Source organism: Fundulus heteroclitus, unplaced genomic scaffold (genome assembly GCF_011125445.2).
Source record: "Fundulus heteroclitus isolate FHET01 unplaced genomic scaffold, MU-UCD_Fhet_4.1 scaffold_454, whole genome shotgun sequence".
Lineage (NCBI taxonomy): Eukaryota > Metazoa > Chordata > Actinopteri > Cyprinodontiformes > Fundulidae > Fundulus > Fundulus heteroclitus.
In genome coordinates, this window is record NW_023396873.1 from 7,858 (window position 1) to 32,431 (window position 24,574).

Here is a 24,574-nt window from a genome sequence, read left to right on the forward strand (position 1 = left end):
GTGCCTCTCTTTTAAATCCACTTTTTGCCCTTCCTGTCAGTTTTTTTGGACCTCTATAAATTGGTAGCCATTTGCTTGGCATCTTCAGATGATGTTCAAAGCTTGGAGTGTTATTTCATGACCCAGGTCTGATTTATACTTCTTCACAACTTTACCCTGACCTGTCTGCTATTTTCATCAACGGCATCATGAAGATGCCATCGAAAGGACAGCATCATGTTCTCCAGCAAGCCGCAGCGGGCTTCACAGAACCACTGCATGTTGCATTTAAATTACACACATGTGGACTTTGGAAGATATTTAGCAGAACTGTATGTTGACCAGGGGTGTTAAAGTAAATGGAGCTGAACTTAAAATAGCACTGCTAAGTTTTGTCTCTTGGAAACAAGTAGATTAAACAAATGTTTTTTTTTTTCTCCCCCCCTTATAATTCCACCCTAGTTTTATGTTTATCACAAAAAATCTGATATAACACCATGTAAGTTGTTGTAACATGAGTAAATGTGCAGTTCAAGGAGAATGACCACTTTTGCACTGCAATATAAATCTGCAGATGCCAGGTGGACTTCAGTACAAATTACTTTAAATCCAGCAGCCTGAACGGGTGGTCCGCTCTGATCTGGGGTCAGTTGTGTCTGAATGTGATGAACAGCCTCTTCTGTCTGGCGCTCCTAAGCAACTGCATTATCAACTCATTCTGGATTCCTGTGCTGCTCTGTCTGATATCAAAAGCAATAATCTCAGTAATCTCTCGGATGATTAATCGTGAGGGCTGTTAAAAATGGCAGCTCTTCAACCTCCCTTACCTTATCTAAATCAGCTGAGCCCATAACTGCATATAAAAGTTGCTTGAGAGGCCATTGCCCACGTAAATCTCTTCACTTTGAAAAAGAGTCATTCTAGCACCCTCTAGTGGTCAATGTTTAGTACTCGGCGCTGTCTCCCTTTAACAGAGACAAATAACATGACCCCACTGAGATGCAGCCATAACTAAATCCAGCTCAAATCCATGTAATCATGTTCTTGTGACTGTCCCATGTGGGTCTGCTTGAAATTAAATTGATTTATTAAATGCACACTTTTACTTTAGATCATAAAAGAAAATTTATGGCCATAGTAATAAAACAGACTCATTTCCTGAAGGGAAGGCAATTGACAAAGTGCAGCTTGAAAAACCATGGATGATGTCATTCAAAGAATTCACCAGGTTTGTTAAGCATTTAGTGAATCGGGGCAATTTTTCTTCTGACTGGGGCAGAAAGATTTACTCAAGATTTAAAAAAACTAATTCTGTAATAAACATTTGTCTGATTCCCCACAATTTCAAAAGTATGCATACATGCTCAATTACTCACCACGTCTACTATTTTGATAAATACCTCTTAGTAAGTTGCAGAGAAACCCCACAGTTGTTGGAGCTTCTGATGCTCTATCATGCTGTTCAGAAACAATGAAGATCATTGAAATATTTGGGTTTTCTGGTGAAATCTGGCATTTTAAGCATAATCTTCACATTTCTAATAAGGCTGAGGTTGGGGGGCCATTTTAGAAGAAAGAATTAGCCAGCCTAATTTATAAACAAACTGTTTTCAAGTGCATCTGGGCTCATTTTACTGATTGAAGGTCCAACTGTGTATGTTTTTGAGTTTCCAAAACAAATCTGTTGATTTGTACATAGTTCTCCTTGTTTGTTCCGTCGACCAACCCATTCAGTAATATAACATAATGGTGAAAGGCTGGTGACGTAAAAGAGAATGATCCGGTTTCAACAGCTACATAGTTTAGACATGGCTGAACAATTTCCCCCTTTGACATTTACTGCTTACAGTAAGAGGGAATAATACCCTATACTGTTGGTCAGGAGTCTGGATCAGACAGCCCTCGTTACTGTAGGTCAGCTGTTGAGTTCACACTGTAAGCCGTCAGTGCATGGAGCAAAAGCCCGGCTGCTCCTGTCGATATTCAGGATGGAGCAGTCTTCTTGTTAACCGTGTTCGCCAGCAGCAGAGTCAGTCAGAGGCAGCAGTTTTACCATCTGCATCTGCGAACAGACGCTGTTCAAAGGATGAGAGCTAGTCAGGGATGCATCCGCACCTGCGCCCTCCCCGGAGAGGCCTTTCAGGTACAGTACCTGCTACATTCTCTGCAACTGTTAGAAGCCACAATCAACCTCATTCTGTCAAATTGGGGAGCTGGATATCTTTCCCCAGGTGGGAGCTGTTTTTTTGTTGTTGTTAAACAGGTTAACCTCAATCTGTCACTTTTGCACGATTTTCTCATTTATCCAGTGTATAGAGAACCTCGCATTCCCTAGCATGTCAGCCGTACTTTATCCTGAGTAAAGATGGAGTTGATCTTGCACCAACAAATATAATTTTGTTTTTAATCATGTTTGGAGGTATCAGAGACATTTATAAGGAAGTTGAGTCTAAAACATAGTTTGCTTAACAGATGCATGGACTGACAAAAGCCTTTCAGTACTTTATTTGCAATGACAGCTCCTGGTGGATTTGTCATTAATCAGACTAATTATTTAAATTAAAAGTGTACTATTTATCATTGGAAGATCTGGAACAAGCTATTTGTTTCTAAGCAGTATTATCATGTATTAGGTAAAATGAGAAGTATATATATATCCATGACTTTGATATGTTCTGGAACAGTGTGTAGTTTTATCTATTGTACAAAGAGAGGGGTTTACATTAACATTACTACATTTTATTTTCAGTGCAAATACTGTGTTGCTATAATATTGTGTATTATTTATTCTATTTTAGATTTTATTACCCCAATGAAAAAAGAAATGCAAGAAAACTGTTCTGATTTGCACAAAATCCTGCATGTTTTAAGTGATTAGTGATTCTTCTATTCTATCCTATTCTATCTGAATTATTATGTTATGAAGCTGCCTGAATTGATATAAAATATAGGAATAATACAGACTGGTATAATCCTTAATACTTTAATCTTACTGTAAAGAGGCTAAAAGCAAAAAACTTCAGATCCTTGTTTTTGGTTACTATGGTAACAAATACTCAGAACAATGGTTTTATTGTCATGGCAGTGTTTCTAAATAGGATTACAGCATTAACTACTGAGTCATTGGGTAGCTGAAAGTAACGTTTTACCCCCCATGCAACTGTGGGTCAACTGACCCCTCCACCAATTCGGACCCCCATCTCTTTGCCAGCAGTTACAATTAGTCTCAACCTACATCCATGCTATACACCCTTGTGCTAAACCATAATATATCACTCTATTTATCTTGGTACTTGGCTGTTCGTGACTATTAGTGGAGAGGAAATACTAAATTAAACAGAAGAGCAGATGAATTTCATTTTATTTTTATTTTTTACAATACCCTCTATATAAATTGATTGGGATTCTGACCCTGGTTTGGGCCAGAGTATGCTAATGAAAATGCAACATACTATGACCCCTAATCAAAGCAAATTAACACTAAGTGCTGAGTTACATGACCACATTGTCCTACCATATACAGAGAGTAGATTTTAGAAAACTATTTTAAATCATTAATTTTCAAAGTTGGCACAAAAAAAATGACCCTAGAGCTTAACGTATATGAATTGAGTCTTGGAAGCATGATGTGGGAGGTGGATGCTTTTCAACTCTGAAAAAGACCAAACTTATATATAAAGTAAGAAACTGAAAAGAAAAAACAAATGGCCGGCAATATTTTCTAGATGATACAAGTATTCTAAGAGCTTTCAGGTGTTTACTGTCATATTGGCAGATGATGAGCGCACAATAACAACTTTTTAATTTGCTTTGCGGTTATTGATCGCTCCAAATCTGTGTCACAAGCCCTGACCTTCTTCTTCTTTTCTCCCCCCTGCAGATGACTGACGGTAAACTGTGCCAGGTTCAGCTGCTGGATGACAGAAAGCTTGAGCTGCTGGTTCAGGTATGGTATCAAGATAAAGAAAACAACGCATAGTAAAACCTTTATATCTGTATTGTTAGCGAGAAAGGTTGTAGTTACAGTCAGAGGACTTGAGGTTCTGTTTTTGAAGGAATGTTCGGTATTCTCCACCCCATGTTGATAACCAACTGCTGAACATAATGAAACATTTATCATCAAGGTGAATCCACTATTTCTCTGATTTGAGTTAATGAGATTTGCATATTAGGCATGGACGCTGGTGTCATGGCTTGATATGATCTCAGGAAAGGCTGATGGTCTATTTACAAGTAACACCTCAATTTCTTCTCACAGTATATTTTAGGTTATACTGAAAAAATATAACATTATTAAAATGCCACTATATTTACAAGTCTTGTTATCTCAAAAAATAAAACAATATGTAGATATTCTTATAAATTGTAGGTTTTAAGTCCCAAGTTGAAAAAATTAAGAGAAAAGATAGAAAACTCAAAATTCATTATGGCTGCTGTATGTTCACTTTCTAAGGCGTTCTTGAAATACGCTCCTCTGCGCTTCCTCTGAGTAGTACAGAATCTGTTTGACGCAATACTCAGTGTAAATTGACCTACTTGATTCTTTTAACTGCTTCAGGTAATTAATTTATTTTACAGATAAGAGTACAATTCTGTAAGTCGCCTCCTGTCTTTCCTCTATATAACTTGAACATTGCATTTTTATCTGAATATTATTATCTGTATAATCAATTAATAATAATTACATTTCTTTACCCTTTCTGACAGGTTTTTGCTTTAGAACTTAACTTTAAATTAGCTTTTTATTCATATTACTTATGTGCCCATGTGTTTTTGCCACTGTTACGCCTGAATGTCCTTATTGTGGGACAATACAGGTATTTCTATTCTATTCTATTCTATTCTATTCTATTCTATTCTATTCTATTCTATTCTATTCTATTCTATTCTTTGCTACACATTTTACCTTTTAGATACTTAGCACCAAAATTTCTTGTGAATACCAACAAAGGCATCCCAAGTACCAATAGTTCTGCTTGTACCACTGTCAGTCTGCCCCAGGGCAGCTGTGGCTATAATGTAGCTCATCACCATCAGTGTGTTAATTATGTGAGTAAATAGGTGAATGACTGAATGTAGTGTAAAGCATTTTGGGGTCCTTAGGATTTCATAAAGTGCTACACATGTACAGGCCATTTCCCATTTTTCACGGTTTAAGAAACGTGGGTCTAGGTCAAAAAACGTCTGTTTCTAGTTTCTTTATTAACAAACAATATCCTGAGCATAAAAAGAAAGATCACCATCCTTTCAAAATGCTCTTGAGTAAATTCTCACTCATCAATCTTAATCTTTCCATCACAGCCTAAGCTACTGTCATATGAGCTCCTCGACTTGGTATCCTCACACTTCAACCTCAAAGAGAAGGAGTTCTTCGGTCTTGCATTTTTTGATGACAAGTACGTAAATTGTACTCATAAAAAAATAGAAATCATCACATTTGCAGATTTGCCTTTAACTATGTGCATATGTTTGCTTTTGCAGTGGTCAGTGTAAGTGGTTGCAGATGGATCGTAGGGTACTTGAACACGACTTTTCAAAGAAACCGGGAACCATTTCTCTGAACTTTCTCGTCAGGTATTAACTCATCTTTTCATGTAATGTTCTGACTCACCAGCAGGGGGCGCTACTTTGCTGGCTTTATTATGAAAAAAGAATCTGTGTTGGTGCTTTTGAGGAGCTTGTTCTCACACGCTTTTCCCCCATTACACCCACAAAGTTCAATGTCTTTTACATGAAGTTTATGCGATAGACAACACAAATAATGCATGATTCAGACATGGAAGGATGTAAGGTTCAAAGGTTTTTATAAATAAAAACCTAAATGAGATTTATGCCTTGACATTGACTGGGCCATTCTAACATGACTATGCTTTGATCTCTGATCTTGCTCTATGTTTATGACTGGAGAGCCATCTCTGTCACAGTCTGCAGTCTTTTAGATTATTATATAACATGTTTTCTTTCACAATTGCCCTTTATCCTTCTTCCCATCATCTCTGATCTCATAATTTACTGTGACAATGGTATATTCAGGATGATGTGCATTGTCTCCAACGAGGTTTGAGGTGAACTTGAAATGGGACTTATGGCTTTATATTAATCATTACTTCCTTCTTGCCAATCTTCCAAGAAGGCTAGATTTAAAGAGTGCACAATTAACAGTTTTCCTAAGAGGGGATTCTCCACCTGAGCTGCAGATATCCACAGCTCCTTCAAAGCGAACCGTAGGCTGCTTCTCTACTTGATTCTCTTCTTGCCCGACATGTTAGCTTAACTGGACTGTCATATTTCGGTAGGTTTGCAGTTTTCCCCAAGCTCTTTATTTTGGAATAAGGGATTGAACAGAGCTCACAGTGAGATGGTCGAATATTGGGATACTGTTTTATAACCAAACCCTGCTTTTGACTTCTATCCAACATGATCCTTGATCTGACTTCTATTTTTGGTTTATATGATGCTGTTTGTTCATTAATGATGTCTGACACTTACATTAAAGGGGGCCACAAGCAGATTCTCAGTCAGTAGTTGGTTTCAGGGCGTAATGGATTGCAAAAACACAAAATGATGATTTCCTTTGGAGCTCATGAGAGCTGAAAATTGGTTGCAGCAGATTAGGGCTTCATTGCTGGCAGAACTTGATCTGAAGACAGAGCACACTGGATTAGTAAAGCTACTTTTACCATTTTCAGATATTTAGGAAACTTAGATGCCGGGAGTAACTGTTTCACTGAATCAGAAGATTTGCTGATGAGTGGATGTTGAGTTGTGGGTATCTATGGAAGGTGGTGAATTGAAACAGCTGAGCCTTGACCCCGCCCCATCAGGGGCTTCTTCTGTAGTCAGAGAGGAGACTGCCTGGCCAATCAGTCTCCTCATATGAGCATTCTCCGACAAATCTTTGATGCCTTCACAGATCAGCTGTATTTATACTGAGAATTAGTTACATGTGGGTTTGTTTATTCTATTTAAAACCATCAGTATTATCTAGAATTAATTTAGGAGTGTCAGAGTAAAAGGAGTGAAAACGGATACCAGAGGTGTAACTAAGTACAATTATTTTTAAATCCTATTTATTACTTCTACTCCTTACATTTTCATGTAATTAGCTCCATACATTTTTACAATAGTCTCATTACTTATGTTTTATTTCAGCTTGTTATTATTCTGGCTTGTCAATAAGAAACAGAAACAAACAAACAAAAAAAAAAAAATCTGATAGTTAGCACCACCCGAACAGAGTGATTTTGACTAAGGTTGGAGGCAGTACTGCACCAAGTTGTTTGCCAAAGGCCCCAACAAAAACTTAAGACAAATAAAACGTAGAACAACATTGCAATTTTTGGATTGTTTGTTATTTTCCCTTTTACCTTCTTTAATTAATCGCTTTGATTAATCATTCATTTTGACAACACTGTCTGCTGTGTAACGATTGTAGGAGCGAACCCGAAATTCAGCCGGACACAGAGTTACGTAAAGGGGTTTATTGAAAACAAGCAAAAACAGATGCAGGTGTTACCAGTCTTGAGCCCAAGCAGGTGGAGCATGTAGACAATAATTTAATTTACATTCCAATAATAACAAGTAAAAGGTTATTGATAATATGTCTCTGAGGTTTGACGTTTTACACCAATAGGTTTAAGCAACCAAGCATCAGATTTTCTGCTACATGGAACCCATGTTGATGCTTAGTATTGCACCCATATGGACCTTTAATATATTTGCTTTGCATTTAATGGTTTGTTTTCAATGGATATATATGTAGGTGAAACAGCCAATCCTATTTTTTTCAATATCAACATCATACTATACAGTTATAGTAATGGGTTGGTACTTCTACTTCTACAGAAGTATTTTTAAACCCTAGTATGTATACTTCTACTTGAGTAATAGATGTTAATAATTTTGACACCTCTGGTGGACGTCCTATCAAGCCTATTCTCATTTTGTAGAACACAGCATTATGTATCATTTTGCTACCATTCATGGTTATGCAACACTCGGTGTTGTTCTGTTGCATAAAGTGCCAACGAAATACCACGTGGTTTGTGGATTTAATGTGACAAAATGGGAAAAGGGTAAATACCTCTGCATGGCCCTGTAAGATGAGAAAAGTACAAGCTGCTGATTTAAACAGGCACGCACTGTCAGCAGCAATAACAAGTCATCTTTGCTTTTATCTTCGGCAGGTTTTATGTAGAAAACATAACACAGCTGAAGGACATCATAACGGTGGAGTTGTTCTATCTGAATGCGAAATCAGCCGTCTACAACGTAAGTGTTATTTTGTCTCTGTTTTCCGGGAATTAAAACCACAAGGAAATCTTCTGCTACAGATGTTTTTTGCAGCAGCTGCAGGATGATTCACTGTCTCTGAACCCTGCGCCTCAGCCCAACAGACAGTAATGACTGCAGGGCACAATTTTCTCACTCTGCTGGCAGGAATGGAAAGTGCATAGTGTGTGAAAGCAGAAAAACACAAGACTTCATTTCAAGAACAGGCAGAGGTTACAATGGGGCAGCTCAGGGAATGATCTATGTTTGGATCAGCACAGCTTTCTCTCTACTAATCAACATTTTATTTATGTATTCCTAATTATTTTTTCCCCCTTTATGTTTCTCAGGGGATTATTGAAGTGGAAACTGAGAATGTCTTTAGATTGGCTGCAAATGCATTGCAGGTTTGTACTATTAATGGTCCCCCATTCATTAGTTAACTGGTGTATGCAGACTATATTATCTAATAGGATGCTTCTTTTATTACCAGGAGGCTAAAGGAGACTATACAAGGTAAGAGCACATGATGTGTAGGAGTATTTAACTGCAGCTGGAGGAGTTAATAGTGAGCTTTCAGAGACCATTATTCAATAGGTCACTTGTTTCACCGGCGCAGACAACAAAAATCAATAGCGGTACTCTGTGAGGCTCACCACAGAGTGTTGCGAAGCTTGCACTAGACAACTAATGAATCTCACAATGCTGCGACGTTGCCAAGGATTGCAGCGCAAAAGACACCTCTCTGATGCACAAAGCTGCTATTAGCTGTGTTCAAATAATGCACAATGCATACGTTTTTCAGAGAGATACTGCAGGTCTTTGTGGATGTTACCAAATGGTTCTGACCGGCTGTAAACACAAAACCGTTTGTGTAGACATGTTTTTTTTATTTTGTAGTGGAAAAACTATAAGAGCTTCTAGAAACTTTGAACTCCACTGATAAAGTGTCACAGCTTCACATCATTGGGTAATGATGGCAGAGGAAGAAGCTGTTTAACTCAAAGCTTTAGAAACGTTACACTGGCTTAAACCTAGATCTTATGTCCAAAACATCCAACAAGCCCCTGGTTCTATGATGTTTTATGTAGTCTCTCAAAAGGACAGAAAGATATTTCTCAGAGCAACCTCATGTTTTTTTCTGTCCCACTAAAGAGATAAATATACCCAAAAACTGCAAATACATTTTCTCTGCAGCACAGCAGAGTAAGCAGAAAATGAGTTCAGGCGTTCCCTTCAATTTGTCACATACTAGGATAAAATTGTATACAGAGGAGTACAAAATATATTTGAGTCAAGTATTACGATTTTTTTGATTTAATAAAATACAAAAAAAAATTACTGTTAGAAGGCATAGGCTGGCACAAGATGTATAGGCCGACTCATGTTTTTCTCATGAAAATACTCTTAAGAAAAACTTTGAATTTTTCAATTCAAACACAAGAACAGTATGACATACAATTATAGCTGTGAAACCGTAATTGTTTAAAGCTTGGTATATGTTGATACTGATGACTGACCAAAGCCTAATTACAAGACTAAATCTTACTAAAATGACAACATCAAATTTCCTTTAGGTTTGCATTATAGTCATATATAAAATACTTTGTTTTACTTTTTAGAAACATTTTACAAAACTGGGTCTAATCCCAGATTTAAATGTTAAAGTTGTAATGTTGCATTCGAGATTTCTAAATAGTAGGATAATGTTGCAAGGGTTGATTTTTACTATTTAATGTGCTCTTCATCATCACACTGACCTACAGCTTACAGCTTCTTAACTGTTTTGTATACAAATTCTTGACTTTTCTTACCTTATTGCCTATTAGAGAGAAATATTACAAGTCAGTTGTTCACCCGCTCAACTTCCAAATCTGTCACAGCTGTTCTTTTTTTTTTTTTTTTTTTTTTTGTTGTCGTCTGTTTCAGCGATGAAAACACCCGAGCTGATTTGAAAAAGCTACCAACTCTCCCCACCAAAGTCCTCAAGGAACATCCGTCTCTTGCATTCTGGTAAGCTTCCAAAGAAATCTTACAAGAAATCTTACTCTAGTCTTACTCTAAGCCTGAGATACATTAATTCATTCTTTGTAATGTGGTGGCACAGCCATTTGAGTTGAAGTCCAAATCAAACACCACTTGAAAAAAGTATTGAAAAACAAGTGGATGTATTCAAATACTTTATTTTTGTTGTTTCCAACTAACTATATCATTTAATTTTTCCTGTCTTTTAAGGCATTTTGATGACTTTTTCTGACTGTGGAATGTGCTATGTAAATAAACTCAACTGTTTTTTTTTCTTTACAGTGAAGATCGAGTCATTGAATATTATAAGCAGCTGAAAGGTGTCTCTCGAGGACAGGCTATTGTGCAGTAAGTCACAAAAAAAAACTGTGCAGTTAACTTCACATTTATTTGCACCAGTAACTGTTATTGTACTGCAGATTTTAATGTAATATGATGTTAAAGTCTAACAGGAACTGCAATAAGGCTTTTCATATTTTAAAACCTTGAAAACCTTGTTTAATTCATCGTCTAGAAATGGGACGAGAATGGCACAACTGCAAACCAACAAAGACACTGACCTTAACTTGCAGGTCTAACAGTAGAAGCCAACGGTAACTCTGGAGGAGCTGGAGAGATTCAACGCTCAGGTTGAAGAAGCTGTTGACAGGACAACTCTTATTATATGCCTACAAATCTGGTCTTCATGAGTAGGGAGCCAGGAAAGGACAGGACAGGAAAGCTGGTTGGATGCACGGTTTTAATAGAAAGATTGTTGGAGCTACAAACGGGAGAATCCTTGGAAGAAAACCTGTTAGACGCTGCAGAGGACTTGCAAATGCTGGAGGGTTCACCTTCCAGCAGGACAAACACGACAAAAGACATATCCTGAACGAGAGTGGAATGGCTTAGATATTACTCAATCAATTAGCTCAGTCCAAGTCCAGACTTAATTCCAGAGATGGATAAATCCAGCGTCAGAAAATAAAAACCCTGCCTAGTTTTCCTTCATCCTGCTCACTTAACCAGATGATTTTAGTACCTGGCTGCATCCGAAATGTTCTAATTATAGCTCCTAGTTTCTCTTCCTTGACCTTTCACAAGGTAAACTGTAAGAACTCTATTGTGGGGAGGAAAGGAGCTTCAGACTGCCGTGCCAATTTCACACAGCCTTTATCTGCAGTGTCAGTACATGACAGAACATAGATGATTCTAGTCAAATCCGGGCCTACAGCCTTCCGAAAAAGAACTACAAAGTCTGTGCTCTCTTCTCTCCGGCCATTTTCATAGATTTCCGTGAGGTGGACTTTGCTTATACGTCATGTCACGCACAGAACTGTGGGACTCCTAATAGCTCTTTAGCACAAGTAAGGGACATTGCAAGGTTCCTATGCTTAAAGGAATTATGATAAGAAGCATGCAGGCTCCTTTTCCTACCTCCTTCTTTACTAACTGTGTGCTATTCGGACAGCAGCTATTGTGGCGAACTCTGACACACTTCTGCTTTGACTGAAGAATCCTTACCAATTAGACGTTTTCGGACGCAGCCCATGTCTGCTGTGGAGCCGGAAATGTAAATGGTTGGAACTAATCTCTGAATAGGATTTTTACTTTCTGAACCTGGATTGCTCACCTCTGCTTAAATCCAACTGAAAATCTGTGGAAAGACATTTTTGTTCACTGATGCTCTCCATCCAATTTGCTTAAACTTGTGCTATTTTGCCAGGAAGAAAACCGGTCTTTAAATGTGCAAAGCTGGCAGATACATGCCAAAAAAGACTTGATGCTGTGTTTGTGTTATAAGACGGTTCTACAGAAGTTCGACGTATGGGGGGATATGAAATAAATGTACAGCACACTTTTCCCAATGTAGTTTTGTAAATAAGTTTGTGTTGGTCAATGACATAAAATACCAATAAGATACGCTTTGTTGTAATGAGACAACATTGGTTTTCACGAACATCTCAAAAAACTACTGGCTTGTACTTCTAATTTTCTTCCAGGTATTTGACGTTGGTGGAGTCATTGCCAACATACGGGGTTCATTATTTTGAGGTTAAGGTAGGTCCTCTTATGTGACTCATTGAAAATGACAGTGGTTACACCTAGAACTAAGTATAAGCTTTATGTTTTTCCTGACAGGATAAACAAGGGATCCCTTGGTGGCTGGGAATCAGCTATAAGGGCATCGGCCAGTATGATCTGCAGGACAAATTAAAACCTCGCAAGGTAAATAGGAACAGATTGCTTGCTGAAATGTCCGCTGCTGTTCTTTTCTGCCTCGCACACAAATCTAGGTGTGATGATGGCATAGAGCACGGGTGAGGACCGCAGCTGTTGCAAAACAGTGTGCTGATTAACCAGCTTTAAGTCATGCATTGTGTCTTTCAGTTCCGGGAAATCTTGACTTGAACTGCAACAGACGAGGCCAGACTTGAATCAAAATCTCAGCCCGAAACAATATGTCAACTCGCTTGATTAAGGCTTATGTTTTAAAAAGTGAAGGATGATCATAAGGACAGAAACAACATGCTTTTCTTGTTTCATGAGTATTGTTTTCGGCATGTGGGTAGAGAGGAGAAACACCCGAGTGAGTGATCTGTCAGCTATGTTGTCCACTTTAGTTTTAAGAACAGATTATTTCTGTATTGTCTTCCTTATAAAGCTCTGTTGCTCTGCATGAAGCAATCTATCGGTCGCTGGTGCATCCCAAAGTTGTGCAAGAAATCAGCTGAACGGCACGCTTTAGAAAAGGAGAAGAAGGTGGGAACCCGTGATGTTGAAGGGAAAAAGGGGGCTGGGCTTGGGCAGTTTAATATGAATCTGCAGAGAATACCTGAAAAGACAAGTCAGGAGCTGACAGAAGCCAGACTGAAGTATGTGCTCGGCTTGACAGCAAAGCAAAGGAGGATTTAATCTTTTCTGAGGATTTACTCTAAGCGTCTGTTGTGCTGGTAAGACTGGAAATCACTCTTCTTTGTTTGGTCATCTTAGGAGTGCATTCTGCACATATCGCGTCTTTACAAGTAGCTTAATTTTTTTCTATATGCTCCTAAGAGTACTCCTCTAGCAGAACTGGTTGGAAAATACAGTGCTAAGGCTTCGTTGGTTAAAAAGTATCTCATTCAGTTCAAGCCGAGACACGCAGTGAGTCAGCGACCCTAATAGATTGTTCAAATCTGGCTGCTGACAGCGAGCACCTGGTTGACGAGGGGGTGAACGTGATGAGCCATGAAAAGCGGTTATGTTGGCCATGAATCTTCGTGTAACGTCTGCTTGTGGCGTTCGTTTCATGCGAACACCTGCGTTAATGGAGCTCAGACTGTAATGACATCTCACGATGGAGTCTGGCGAAGAAGGACAAGTAAAACACGCGATCTCAACCATTTTGTACGGTTTTATGAAAATCACATCCGTCTAGTTAAGCTTTTCAATGATTTTAGATTCACCAGCATTTACAACACCAGTGGGCCACACACACAAAGCCATTGTGTTTGCCTTTGTATCTAAAACGCGCGATGTGAAATGAACACGGATACATTCATGTTCCTGGTGAGACCTTGTGTGTTTTTTTCCAACAGCTCTACCAGTGGAAACAGCTGGAAAACTTGTACTTCCGGGAGAAAAAGTTTGCTGTGGAAGTTAATGATCCACACAGGTGAGCCGATTCTTCTGTTTGTTCAAATTGACGAGACATAATATTGTGCATACCTTTGTTTGGCCTCTGACTGGTCCAGATTTGTAGCATTTGTCCAAAGAAATTATCAATTTGCTGGCCTTTTTTTATTAGAAATATCAACAAAATACTTTGTTTTCTTCTTTATGCTTACTTCAGGAGAGCAGTAACAAAACGCACATTTGGGCAGACAGGCCTGCTCATCCACACGTGGTATGCCAGCCATTCTTTAATCAAGACCATTTGGGTAATGGCCATTAGCCAGCATCAGTTCTACTTGGACAGAAAGCAAAGCAAAGTAAGAGGCTTTTATGAAATACTGTCATTTCTTTATTTATTTTGTGGTTTTACTTTTTCATTTCATGTCCTCTTAATTTTTGCAGGCAAAACTAGGACCAGCTAGAACGTTGGAAGAAATTGCCATGGAGCTCACCGAACATGGAGGAGCAAAAATGAACAGACTAGGAGATGTAGGCCTGAAGAATAACTGTATAACAGCCAGCAATGGGAGCTTGGTGTCTACAGGTTTGCATCATTAGAGCTTGGGTTTCAGTGTGAATCAAGATTTTATATGTGGTTAAAAATACAACTCTGGTCTGAGGTTTACATGACCTCAATATTAGCAGGAATGTTAAACTCATTTGGGCCTTTTAATGATCTATTTGGACTGTTCTTTTTTTTCCCAAAAACTTTATACAGTAACAAACGTTGGTAATTCAATGGGTTTTTCTTATTCTTAATACTTTCTACATTGTAGCTAGATTCTGAATTCATCAAAATTATGAAGCAAAAGCATATAGAATAATGTAGAAAGCAAAAAAATGTGAAATAACACAATAACCTCCTTTTCTTTTGATTAGTGCTTAGTACTTTCTTGGCATTCTCTCAATGAGCTTCAGGGGATTTGTCACCTAAAATGGTTTTTCAACAGTCTTGAAGGAGTTCCCAGAGGTAGTAATAAAAATAAAGACAAACCATTTGCTGTGAAAGTGTGTCCAAACTTTTGACCGATAGCGTATATTTATGCTAGAATATAATACAAAATTGACCACAAATCAATATGTAATTAAACCTTGTGTAAATAAGAGAAAATTCATAATAAATTCAAACGTTTCGAAATTCTGCACCCAATTCTTCTTTCCTTTAAAAACATTTAAGCTGTGTTTTGTATAATTGTTCTCCGTCTTTCAAAGAGAACACATGAAATAAATCATAAAGAGTCCAACATTTATATGAAATCTCTGGCAATAACAAGTGCTTGAAAGCTTGTTCTGAGTAGTTTGAGAAATAAATAAATAATGTAAAATAAACGACCAGCTAAACATCACCAGCACAAGAGTGCAACAGATTTAGTTTTTAGTGGAATTCTGTATTTTCATGAGTTGGACTTTGCAGGTTCTGCAGACTCTGAAATGAGCGAAGAACAGAAGAAAGAAAAACTGTCTGAGCTGAGGAAAAAAGAACAGGAACTCCAAGATATTTTGGCCAAGAAAACGAAAGAGCTCAAGAAGATTTGCCTCAGAGAGGCGGTGAGAAATCTTTTTTTTTTCTATTACAGCACTTCTGTATTAATTCAATGAAAGTACTATTTTCTGCTGAGCTCTTTTTTATTAAACCTTTGTTACTGTGCAGGAGGCGAGTTGATTGCCTCTGTTTCTACTTACACTTTATTAAAGTCTAAAACCCTGTCTTGTTGTTCTTCAGGAACTGACTGGAAAGCTGCCAAAGGAATACCCCCTCTCCTCAGGTGAAAGACCACCACAGGTCAGGCGGCGTGTCGGCACTGCTTTCAAATTGGATGACCTGTTCCCCTACAATGAGGTCAGTATTTGACCGGGGCACTTTAAACATGAGGAAACTCATGTTCATCCTTTTGTGCCCAGCTATTTATATTCACTTACAGTTTGTTAAATGCCATATATCTATTTGAGTTGAAATTAAAACGCATTTGTTTTCTTCAATCAACAAAGAGCTCAACAAAACGTCTCAATTACTTGTTAAAATTCCTTCTGACAATATTCTCTGCTTAGTTAATTATTAATTATAGGTATTATTGAAAGCAAAATATTGATAAAATGAGCCACAGACTGCCATAGATTACAAAATCTTTGATAATAGTGTACCTCAGTCAAAACCTTACTGCGCTAAAATTAATGAGCTTTGGCTCCTAGTTTTTTTAACTGGAACTACAGTGCCTTGTAAAAGTTTTCACGCCCCCTGAACACACAAGCAAACAGCGTATTTTACTATGATTTAAAGTAATGGAATGACATTTAATTTGTGTTTCCATTTAAAAAGGGACAATAAATATAAAAACAAGTGAAATGTAAAACAACAATGTAGCCAACAAGCTAGCCTTTCACCCATGGTCCCTGTGCCAGATGTAAAAATGTTCTGCTTTGTAAAGGTCTTAGAGGTCTGTGCAGAGCAGATTTGGGTGATAAAACAATATCCTTAGTTTTGAACATCCCACAGAACTTGGTTCAATCCATTCCTTAAAAAAATGGATGCAACTGCAAACTTACTATAATGTATATATTCACCTAAACAGTCAAGCTGAGCATGGATAGCATTCATCGTTATCTATCATCATCATCATTAATCTAAGGTGGGAAAATTTTCTGACATGCCAACCATTAATTTTGCACTGCACTTCACAAATATGGTCCTTATGGAAAACTGGCTAGAAGAAAGCCATGGCTGAAAACAGCAGTAAGTGGGGAAATTTGGGTGTGCAAGTAAGTAAAAGGCAAATGGAAGCATAAAGATCCACATTAAGGTAAAAAAAAATATCAAAACAAACAAAGTAATAAGAGACTGTACAGAAAAAAATTAATACTGTAGTACTGTAGAAATGGCATACTAAGGTTTAAGAAATGTACAATTGACTAGGATAATGTAAAAAATCTGCAAAACACAAATTAGTATTTTTGTATAAAAACATCAACTGAACATTTCCACAAATTAAAAAACTAAAACCTTTAGGACCTGACCAAAAAGATTCCAAGTACAGATAATATGAGATAAGTCTTATAGATTTTTTTTTTGTGTGTTCTTGTTGTTGACTTTTCTTAGGACCCCTTCCTGAGAAATCTTGAGAGCAGATTTGCCCTCCAACGAAAGATTGTTGAGGCGGCTAAGAAGCTCGCAAACGAGTCCGAGCTGTGCAAAACGGTGAAGAAAAAGAGGAGGAGAAACTGTCTGGACGCTATGCAGAAACTGCAGCAGATAGAGGATGAGATGAACCAATACAGGATCAAGAAGGGGAAAAAACCCACGCAACGTGCCTCAGTGATAATTGCAGGTTTGTTGCAGGCTGATATTTACTGTAACAGGGAACAGTTAACTACACTTGCAGAGTATATTAAGTTTTTTTTCGGTCTCTCCAGATGAGCTTGTTCGGTCAAACTGCAGCTCTCTGTCTAGTCTCCCACTGGATGATGGTGAGTGATTTGTTAGGTTTGCTAAGATCATCATAACTGCTATAGTGCTGATGAAGCTACACATTTTTATGTCAAAATTCCAAATGTTTCCAGCGGTAGATTTGGCAGGTTTTCCGATTTTTATATATATAAAAAAACACATTCAAGTATTTTACAAATATATTTTTATATTACAAAATTATATATATATATATATATATTATATTTTATATTTACAAAATGATAGCAGATATTTCTGCAGTGGTCAGGTGTAGCGATCCAGAGAGGCAGGGAACTCGATATTCAAGCCAGACACGATGTTGAGCTTTAAAAGGTTTATTCATGAGAACCAGAAACCTGGTACTGGCAGGAAGCCTCTGCTAGAGCAAGCTGCAGCCTGGTCATGTTGAGGACAGGCTGTTCACAACAGAAGGTGAAGAGCAGGATGGCTGAGGGTTGGTCCGAGTTCAAGAGACAAGCCTGGGTCGTGCACAGGTGGTCAGAAAACAAGGCAGTCAAATCCAGGGGTTTAGCAATACTCGTGGTCGTGGTAACAGTCCAAGTCGTGGTCCAGAAAATGCCGTAGATTTCCGACAACTGCTTGGCAAGGCAGGGGAATCCAAAGAACATGAACAGGTTCAGAGATGTGAGAATCAGGCATGAACTGCTGGCCATCTACTTGCTTGGAGCTTTCAATAATCTGGCACTGTCTTGCTGTTTGAGGAGGATTTATAAAGGGCATAAAATAGGTGTATAGAAGAGTGTATAGAGAGTTTGTAGGTGCAGTCCATGAGGCTTAATTAAAAGCAGGGGTATGAAAAGTGGCAGGATCAAGACAGCAGACAGGCCAGATCCAAGACAGTCAGGCTTTAAATACGGGACCGATGGATCCATGGAACTGTTAGACAATGATAAAAGTGGGAATAAATGGGACAAACATCGTAACATCTGGAAAAATAAAAAGCTTCCAACTTTTGTCTTTTTCCAGTTTTATCCAGAACCAAAAAAATATTCAAACAAAATTCCATACATTTTCAGACTGGATAGAAAGCCTGCATAGATGCTAATAGCATAACGTTTTACTGTGTGTATGTAGATGACTCTGATGTCGCGGGTCAGAGGCCACGCTCACGTTCAGTCCAAGGTTCCCCTCAGCTCAGTCCCTTACGATCACTTGGAGCTGAATATGATGTGGAGAGACAGGGCTCGCCTGCAGGAAACAATCACAAGAGCCACAGCAGGTGGGTAAAAATATATTCTTCTGTTTGTGCAAGGGAACTTCAATAAATGCAATAAATACCACACATTAAATTATATCACGTGTTTGCAGCCTCATTCTTTTCCCGACATCTCATACCCTCCTTTTTTTATCACTTCGACTTTTTAGATTAGGGTTTGATGGCCTGGAGGCTCCCCATACCTACCAGAATCAAAGAGAGGTCTCCTCCACCAACAGCAGTCCTTATAAAACGCTTCCTAGACCTCCTAGAGATCCACGCAGCATGCCTCCCACCCCCGTTATGACCCGTAACGCCTACAGCAGCAGCCAGCTCAGGTCTGGTCTTTGATGCCGTGCATGTATCATTCCTCCCATTAATAACCTCATCCAACTTTCATCCTTCCTTCTTTCCTAACTCTTGACCCCAACCTTTTCTTTTTTTTCTTTTCTTTCTTGCTGAATCAATAAATATTTTCCTACTTTAGGAGCCGTATTAAAGTCTGTGTTCTTTTTCCAGGTCAGAGGGGTCTCCTCATTGCTTCAGACATCGCAGTGGAAGTCTAGAGTCTCAACCCCGGCTGAGAAAAGACACAGACTCTGAGAAGCCTGTCTTTATCCTGTCACCATCCCATCGCAGTAATAGCTCAGATGTGTTAGAAGACTGCTCGTCCTACACTAGCCAGTCCAGTCTGGACTATTGCGGTGCAGCGAACTCCCACTACGGTACGCTGGACTCCCGTACGTCGACGATGCACCGGCTACACAGGAAAGTGGAAGTGTATGGCAACACCGGTAGCATGCCCAACTTGGTCCAGCACCATTCTGGCTGCAATTATCAATGTGATCCCTCACCCCACTATGCACCTGGTGCCTACTACGTTGCCAATTACACCTGTCAGGACATGGAACCTTATTCTAATGGTGCCTATGTATATGAGAATGAAGTTGAAGGCCACTACAACGTCAACCCGTCCTACCAGATGAACGGCTATCACGGACATGACAGGTTCAGGCATTACAGCAGTGATGGGGCAGACAGTCTATCACAGAATCCTTACGCAACGGTGAGACCGCCACGGAGCAGAGAGGGACCCAGAAATGAGCTCCTGGCTAAAAATATGCAGAAGGCCTTGGTGGCCGAGCATCTGAAAGGCTGGTACCACCGGAGCAAAGGCCACCGTGAGGGTGGGAGAGGACTGATGGTCGGATACGACTTTGACAGCGGCTCGCAGCTCAGCCTGGGCTACCAAACTATGCCTGCAGCTTTTAGCCACTCAAGCAGAGCCACTTCTTTCTCTTCAGGTAAAAGTTTTTTGTTTTTTTTTACATTGCAGACTTCTTTTGTTGATGTTTGTGAGCAAGTGGGACTATAAACTTGAATTAGTCACACCGGTTCTGTCAGGAGCAAGTGAAAAGCATGTAGAAAAATAGCCACAATGTTTGACCAAATGTCATGCAGTTTAAAAGGCATTTCCCTTAAATCTTTAAATATCTTTTTTTATTTTTCTTACCGGACCCATAAGACGTCAGACAGTTATTTCAGACTTACCATAGCATGCACATCAGGAGCTAGCAGCACATTACGGGGCGACAGGACCTGGGGAGTTTGTCGGTTTGATAGCCCGCTCCTACCGTCTCAGTCGTTGTGTCCTTGGGCAAGACAGCTCACCTGAATTGGTCGGCGGTCAGAGGGCCCAGTGGCACGATGTATTTTTTTTAAAACGTACAGTCAATTCAATCAAATCATATAGAGAGATAATATATACTACTGTTTGGCTGTAGTTACTAGGCAATGCAGTCAACATCATTATTTCTTATTCAAATAGATATAAATTTCTGTATCTGTGAAAACCTATCCAATTGCAGCAAGAGGGCAATGACCGTGACAAATGACATTTGATTGCACTGATTTGTTAACTTTGACAGAATCCCTCAAACTGAGCATATGTGCAGCAACATTGGAAAGAACTCCTCTTTAACAGAAAAAACCTGCAGCAGAACCAAGCTCTGTGATCAGCAACTTGCTGTGATTGCCTGGGGTTGTGAGACAACACAGCAAATAAACAAAAAAACATAGACGCCCCTGTCTGGGATTGTCCTTACTATATTAAAGGGAGAATATAGAGCTAATGACAGCAGTCCATCCTTTAGTGGATTCGTCTAGAGTAACACAGCAAAACATATAAAGTTGTAAAATCTAAAGAATGGAAAAAAAAACACACAACACAGTTAGTAACAGCAATAGCACCTTCAATTTCAGTATCTAGAGGAGAGACTAGATACTGAACAGACAGTCTAGTGTACCATCTATAGAAAAATAACATAAAGTCATTTTCAGCAGTAGCTCAGCTGGTGCCCCCCTCCAGGATGCTGTCACAATTAAACCTAGTCTTAAAGATAGAAAGGGTGCCTATTTCACTGACAATAACTGGGAGCTGGTTACAATTCCACCCATTCTACTTTTGAAAAGTTCTAATAACCACCAGCAAATCTGCAGTCTGAGACTAATAAATTGTATTGGTAGTATTGTTTTTTTAATTTGTCATTTGAACAATGTAGAACATACTGCATGCCACTTTAAAAGTGAAAGGAGTAATACAATTATTTATTGTAATCAAATTTTTTACATAACAATTTTAACACCTAATGCATATATATGGTTTTCATGTGATTTAACACAATCGTTTCCACAAAGCCATGAAGAGTCCTGTGCATGCAACAAATAATCCCACGTTAATTTGCGAATCTAATTTGTTACTGACTAATTTTTATAGCTTCAGAGTGTTTAGAAACACAAATAAAAGTGCTTTTTGCATGTGAAAAGATGTTTATAAATTCTAAGTGAATCTGTAAAGCTGATTTCATAAAGTTGCTATTAGTGATATAATTTAAATTGAAATGTTAAACAGCAGCATTTAAAGCAACTTTTCTGGCACGTAACACTTTTCAGTCCACGTGTTTGCTGGTAGTAAAAAATGCTATGATAACATGTACACACTACACCTGGCAATATATCACCGCACCATAGCACTAATTGATTGTTCATTGGGGGACATTCTTAGCTGTCCTCCATAAAACAGCAGCAATTACTGGGTAAAGCTGCTACATTCACTAAGTGTTTTTGCTTTATACCTGTTTTTCAGTGTCCTCAGCGGAGAGCACAGGAAACTGGCGTAACCAGCTGGCTGTCGGCCTGACAGAGTTTGATACAGCTGACGTGTCCCAGTTCTCTCCCGCTGGAGCTCAAGCATCTCTGTACAACCGGAGTCCCACACACAACAGGTGAGTGCTGGACTTAGTGTAGAAATCTGTCAGGCGATGGCTGAAAATGATTTGTAGTGTGGCATATTATGTGCATCCTGCTGGTTTAATCTCCAGTTGTTCAGATAGTGTTCTCACAGGATTTGTTGTCTGTTTCTCTTCCTGCCTTCTTTTACTCCTGGACTTGTGATTAATGCTCAAATGGGAAGATTTTCTCCTGAGAACAAAGAGTCTGAAACGAAGCCTAAAAAGTCTGAGTCAGTAGATATGGTTGGTGCTGAGGCCACTAGTGCAGATGAACCATCAGACAACCAATCTAGCACTTAAGGGTGAGACGGATTATGTCACGTTGGTAGTCATCTCCCATTTGACGTCATATTGCCATTCACGTGTCTTACCTCTTGTTGAAATCATATCTTCATATCGTGGTTTGCTGTCTTTGTTTTTTTTTTCCATCAAGCCCTGAGTTTTAGTTTTCCAAATAAGTTTTACTTTCATTATAAAGTTATTCATTTATCAGCTGTATGACGAGGCAAAAACCTAAAAATTTAGGGATTTAAATTTTACAGCAGTATTGTTAGCTCATTTACTCTGCAATACATACAACATACAATATTCACTGTGTTTGAATTGACCTCTTGTTCAATATATTGAGTTTAGTGACCTGTTTTTCCTCTCAGGATAAGCTGGAGGATTTTTTTTAGATGCATGAATTTAAAACTTTGTTTGTCAAGTCTGTTCAGAGCATAGGTTGCTTTTAGGTTAGAATCTGTATAAAATATTCTTGTCCAGGTTTGACTTATGCATATATGGCAGGATTTATAATATTTTTCTTATGCTAAAATGTTCCTAATGCCAAAGCATCGGTAAAATTACATTCTGGATTTTAGAAATAAACTCCAGGCACATTAAAAATGGTGAAACAGCCCTTTGGTTTAGCCCTAATAGATAGCTCTTAAGCACTTGCCAAGGTTGGCATCATTTGTGGCTGATGGATAACAAGTTGTGGCATTATCACAGTGCTTACAAATAATGTATTTCCATCAGTCTTCCCATTGCTTCTTTTTGTACATAATTTTTGTGGTGGTTCTATATTGCAAGATCTCATGGCATGAAATTCTGTTACTATCCTAGTACTGTACAATCCCTCATTAAACATGCTTCTTCAGTTTTTGAATGCATAAAATGGAGAGAATACTGTATATTGAGCTTGTTTTGCTATTAGTTACCCTGGACACCAACCACAACATAGATCAAATCCTCTGGTTTTGTTTAGACTTGCAGCTAAAGTGCACTAAACTTGGGTGTGACGTCCCTCCCAGATCCAAGTTCTCATCCTCGGAGACAAATTAAACAAGCTCAAAAGTCACGTTCCCTGCAGAGTTGCTAGGCCTAACTTCATTGGATTAAATATCAATTTAATTTTGGCAGTTGACACGCTGTATGTGTTTCAGTCAGAACAAAAAATGTATTTCTCAAAACTCCAAAAATGTTATGGTTATACATTTACACAAAAATTTTTTTTTCATTCTTTGAATTGTATTTCCACATCCATCTGTAAGTTTTCTCCCAAATGCCTGCCGTGTATTTCTTGTCTTCAAATATTAGAACAGTAGTTTTGACATTTTCTTTTGTTACTCAATGCACAGATTTCAACATAATGGGAGCTACATGGGCATCCACTGAAGAGGACCAAAATGAACCCTTGGGCACAAACAAACCATGGCCAGCAGCACATGGAGGGAATGGAGCTGAAAACAGACTTTTTTGTTGCCACCAATGCAGTCTTTGGAAATAAGCACTTCTTAATGTTTTGTGCAAGAAGGTGTGCTCTGACCTCAACTTAAAGACAGCTCTGAACACAAGTGATGACACTCTTGAATGGCTTTCCCATGTGCCTTGGTTTGGATGAATTGTACAGGCAGATGAGAATGTGTCAAGATGTTGCACAATTACACTGGATTCAAACTTAAATGTGTAAAAAAAAAAAAGAGACAAAAACAGCAACAAGTACTTTAACAAGAACTAGCTACTGCCTTATACAAAACAGTAGTTTATAGAATAAAAACAATCATCTTCATCTCATGAATAAAAAAGTAATTTAAATAAAAACGAAGATTGAATATGTTCACATTTGTGATTTGACAAGAACTGATTTTACCATCGCGTTAGACTTCGTCTATCAAGAATCTCTTCATTATTATTTTTTTTTTTACATGTTGAATTAGAATGTATCATTTCAATCATGTCTATAGAGCCATTTGTCTTGTTGGTGCAGTAAGTGTTTGAAAATGCATGGTAAGGAAATTCTTTTCGGTATAAAAAAAACAGCACTGCCATAAAAATACATTTTCTCATGTTGGGTTTTTCACGGTTTTGTACAGTGAGTGTGTAGTTTAACCTTGTTAGAAATTGTCATAAAATATTTTTCAGTTGGAGGAAAAATAAATAAATGTGTGACACATAGATGGGTGTTGCCACTTTTTTAAAAGACAAAAGCAGCTGGTAAAGAACAAGTTTGGCTACTGTCAACAAGTCACCAAGTCCTTTGGGAATAATTGTTCATTTTGGAGCAGTTGCTACTTGTAAGAACACGATGGCATTCAAGGTGAAGTTCTATGTAGTTTTTCAAGACAAAATAAAATAGGCAAATCAAACATATTTCTTAAATTCCCATGACTTTGGGCAAGGATGTGCTCTTTTTAGGTAAATTCAATTCAATAACAAAGTATTTCTGGATGG

General features: G+C 38.4%; 1 protein-coding gene across 3 annotated transcripts; it reads left to right on the top strand.

Annotated features, from left to right (window-relative positions):
• The first annotated feature begins 2,023 nt into the window (after positions 1 to 2,023).
• On the top strand, positions 2,024 to 24,298 carry LOC105923885 (FERM domain-containing protein 4B). 3 transcript variants are annotated; one of them, XM_036131722.1, is made up of 24 exons: positions 2,025 to 2,122; positions 3,860 to 3,925; positions 5,281 to 5,375; positions 5,461 to 5,553; positions 8,166 to 8,250; positions 8,601 to 8,657; positions 8,744 to 8,766; positions 10,180 to 10,263; positions 10,558 to 10,623; positions 12,258 to 12,315; positions 12,397 to 12,483; positions 13,836 to 13,912; positions 14,090 to 14,228; positions 14,314 to 14,455; positions 15,326 to 15,459; positions 15,635 to 15,751; positions 17,006 to 17,234; positions 17,320 to 17,373; positions 18,449 to 18,593; positions 18,740 to 18,907; positions 19,089 to 19,873; positions 21,715 to 21,853; positions 22,042 to 22,161; positions 23,482 to 24,298. In XM_036131722.1, the coding sequence occupies exons 1-23, from the start codon at positions 2,066 to 2,068 to the stop codon at positions 22,157 to 22,159; spliced, it is 3,018 nt and encodes a 1,005-aa protein (XP_035987615.1). In that variant the 5' UTR covers positions 2,025 to 2,065; the 3' UTR covers positions 22,160 to 22,161; positions 23,482 to 24,298. The 3 variants fall into 3 exon arrangements, with proteins under 3 accessions (XP_035987616.1, XP_035987615.1, XP_035987618.1); XM_036131723.1 differs by lacking the exon at positions 22,042 to 22,161 and having other exon boundaries at positions 2,024 to 2,122; XM_036131725.1 differs by lacking the exon at positions 18,740 to 18,907.
• The last annotated feature ends 276 nt before the right edge of the window (positions 24,299 to 24,574 follow it).

Coding starts and splice junctions, on each gene's coding strand:
- LOC105923885 (XM_036131722.1), top strand. CDS start 2,066: ATGAGAGCTAGTCAGGGATGCATCCGCACCTGCGCCCTCCCCGGAGAG. Junction 8,251..8,600: donor CGAAATCAGCCGTCTACAAC/GTAAGTGTTATT, acceptor TATGTTTCTCAG/GGGATTATTGAAGTGGAAAC. Junction 19,874..21,714: donor AGCCACTTCTTTCTCTTCAG/GTAAAAGTTTTT, acceptor CCTGTTTTTCAG/TGTCCTCAGCGGAGAGCACA.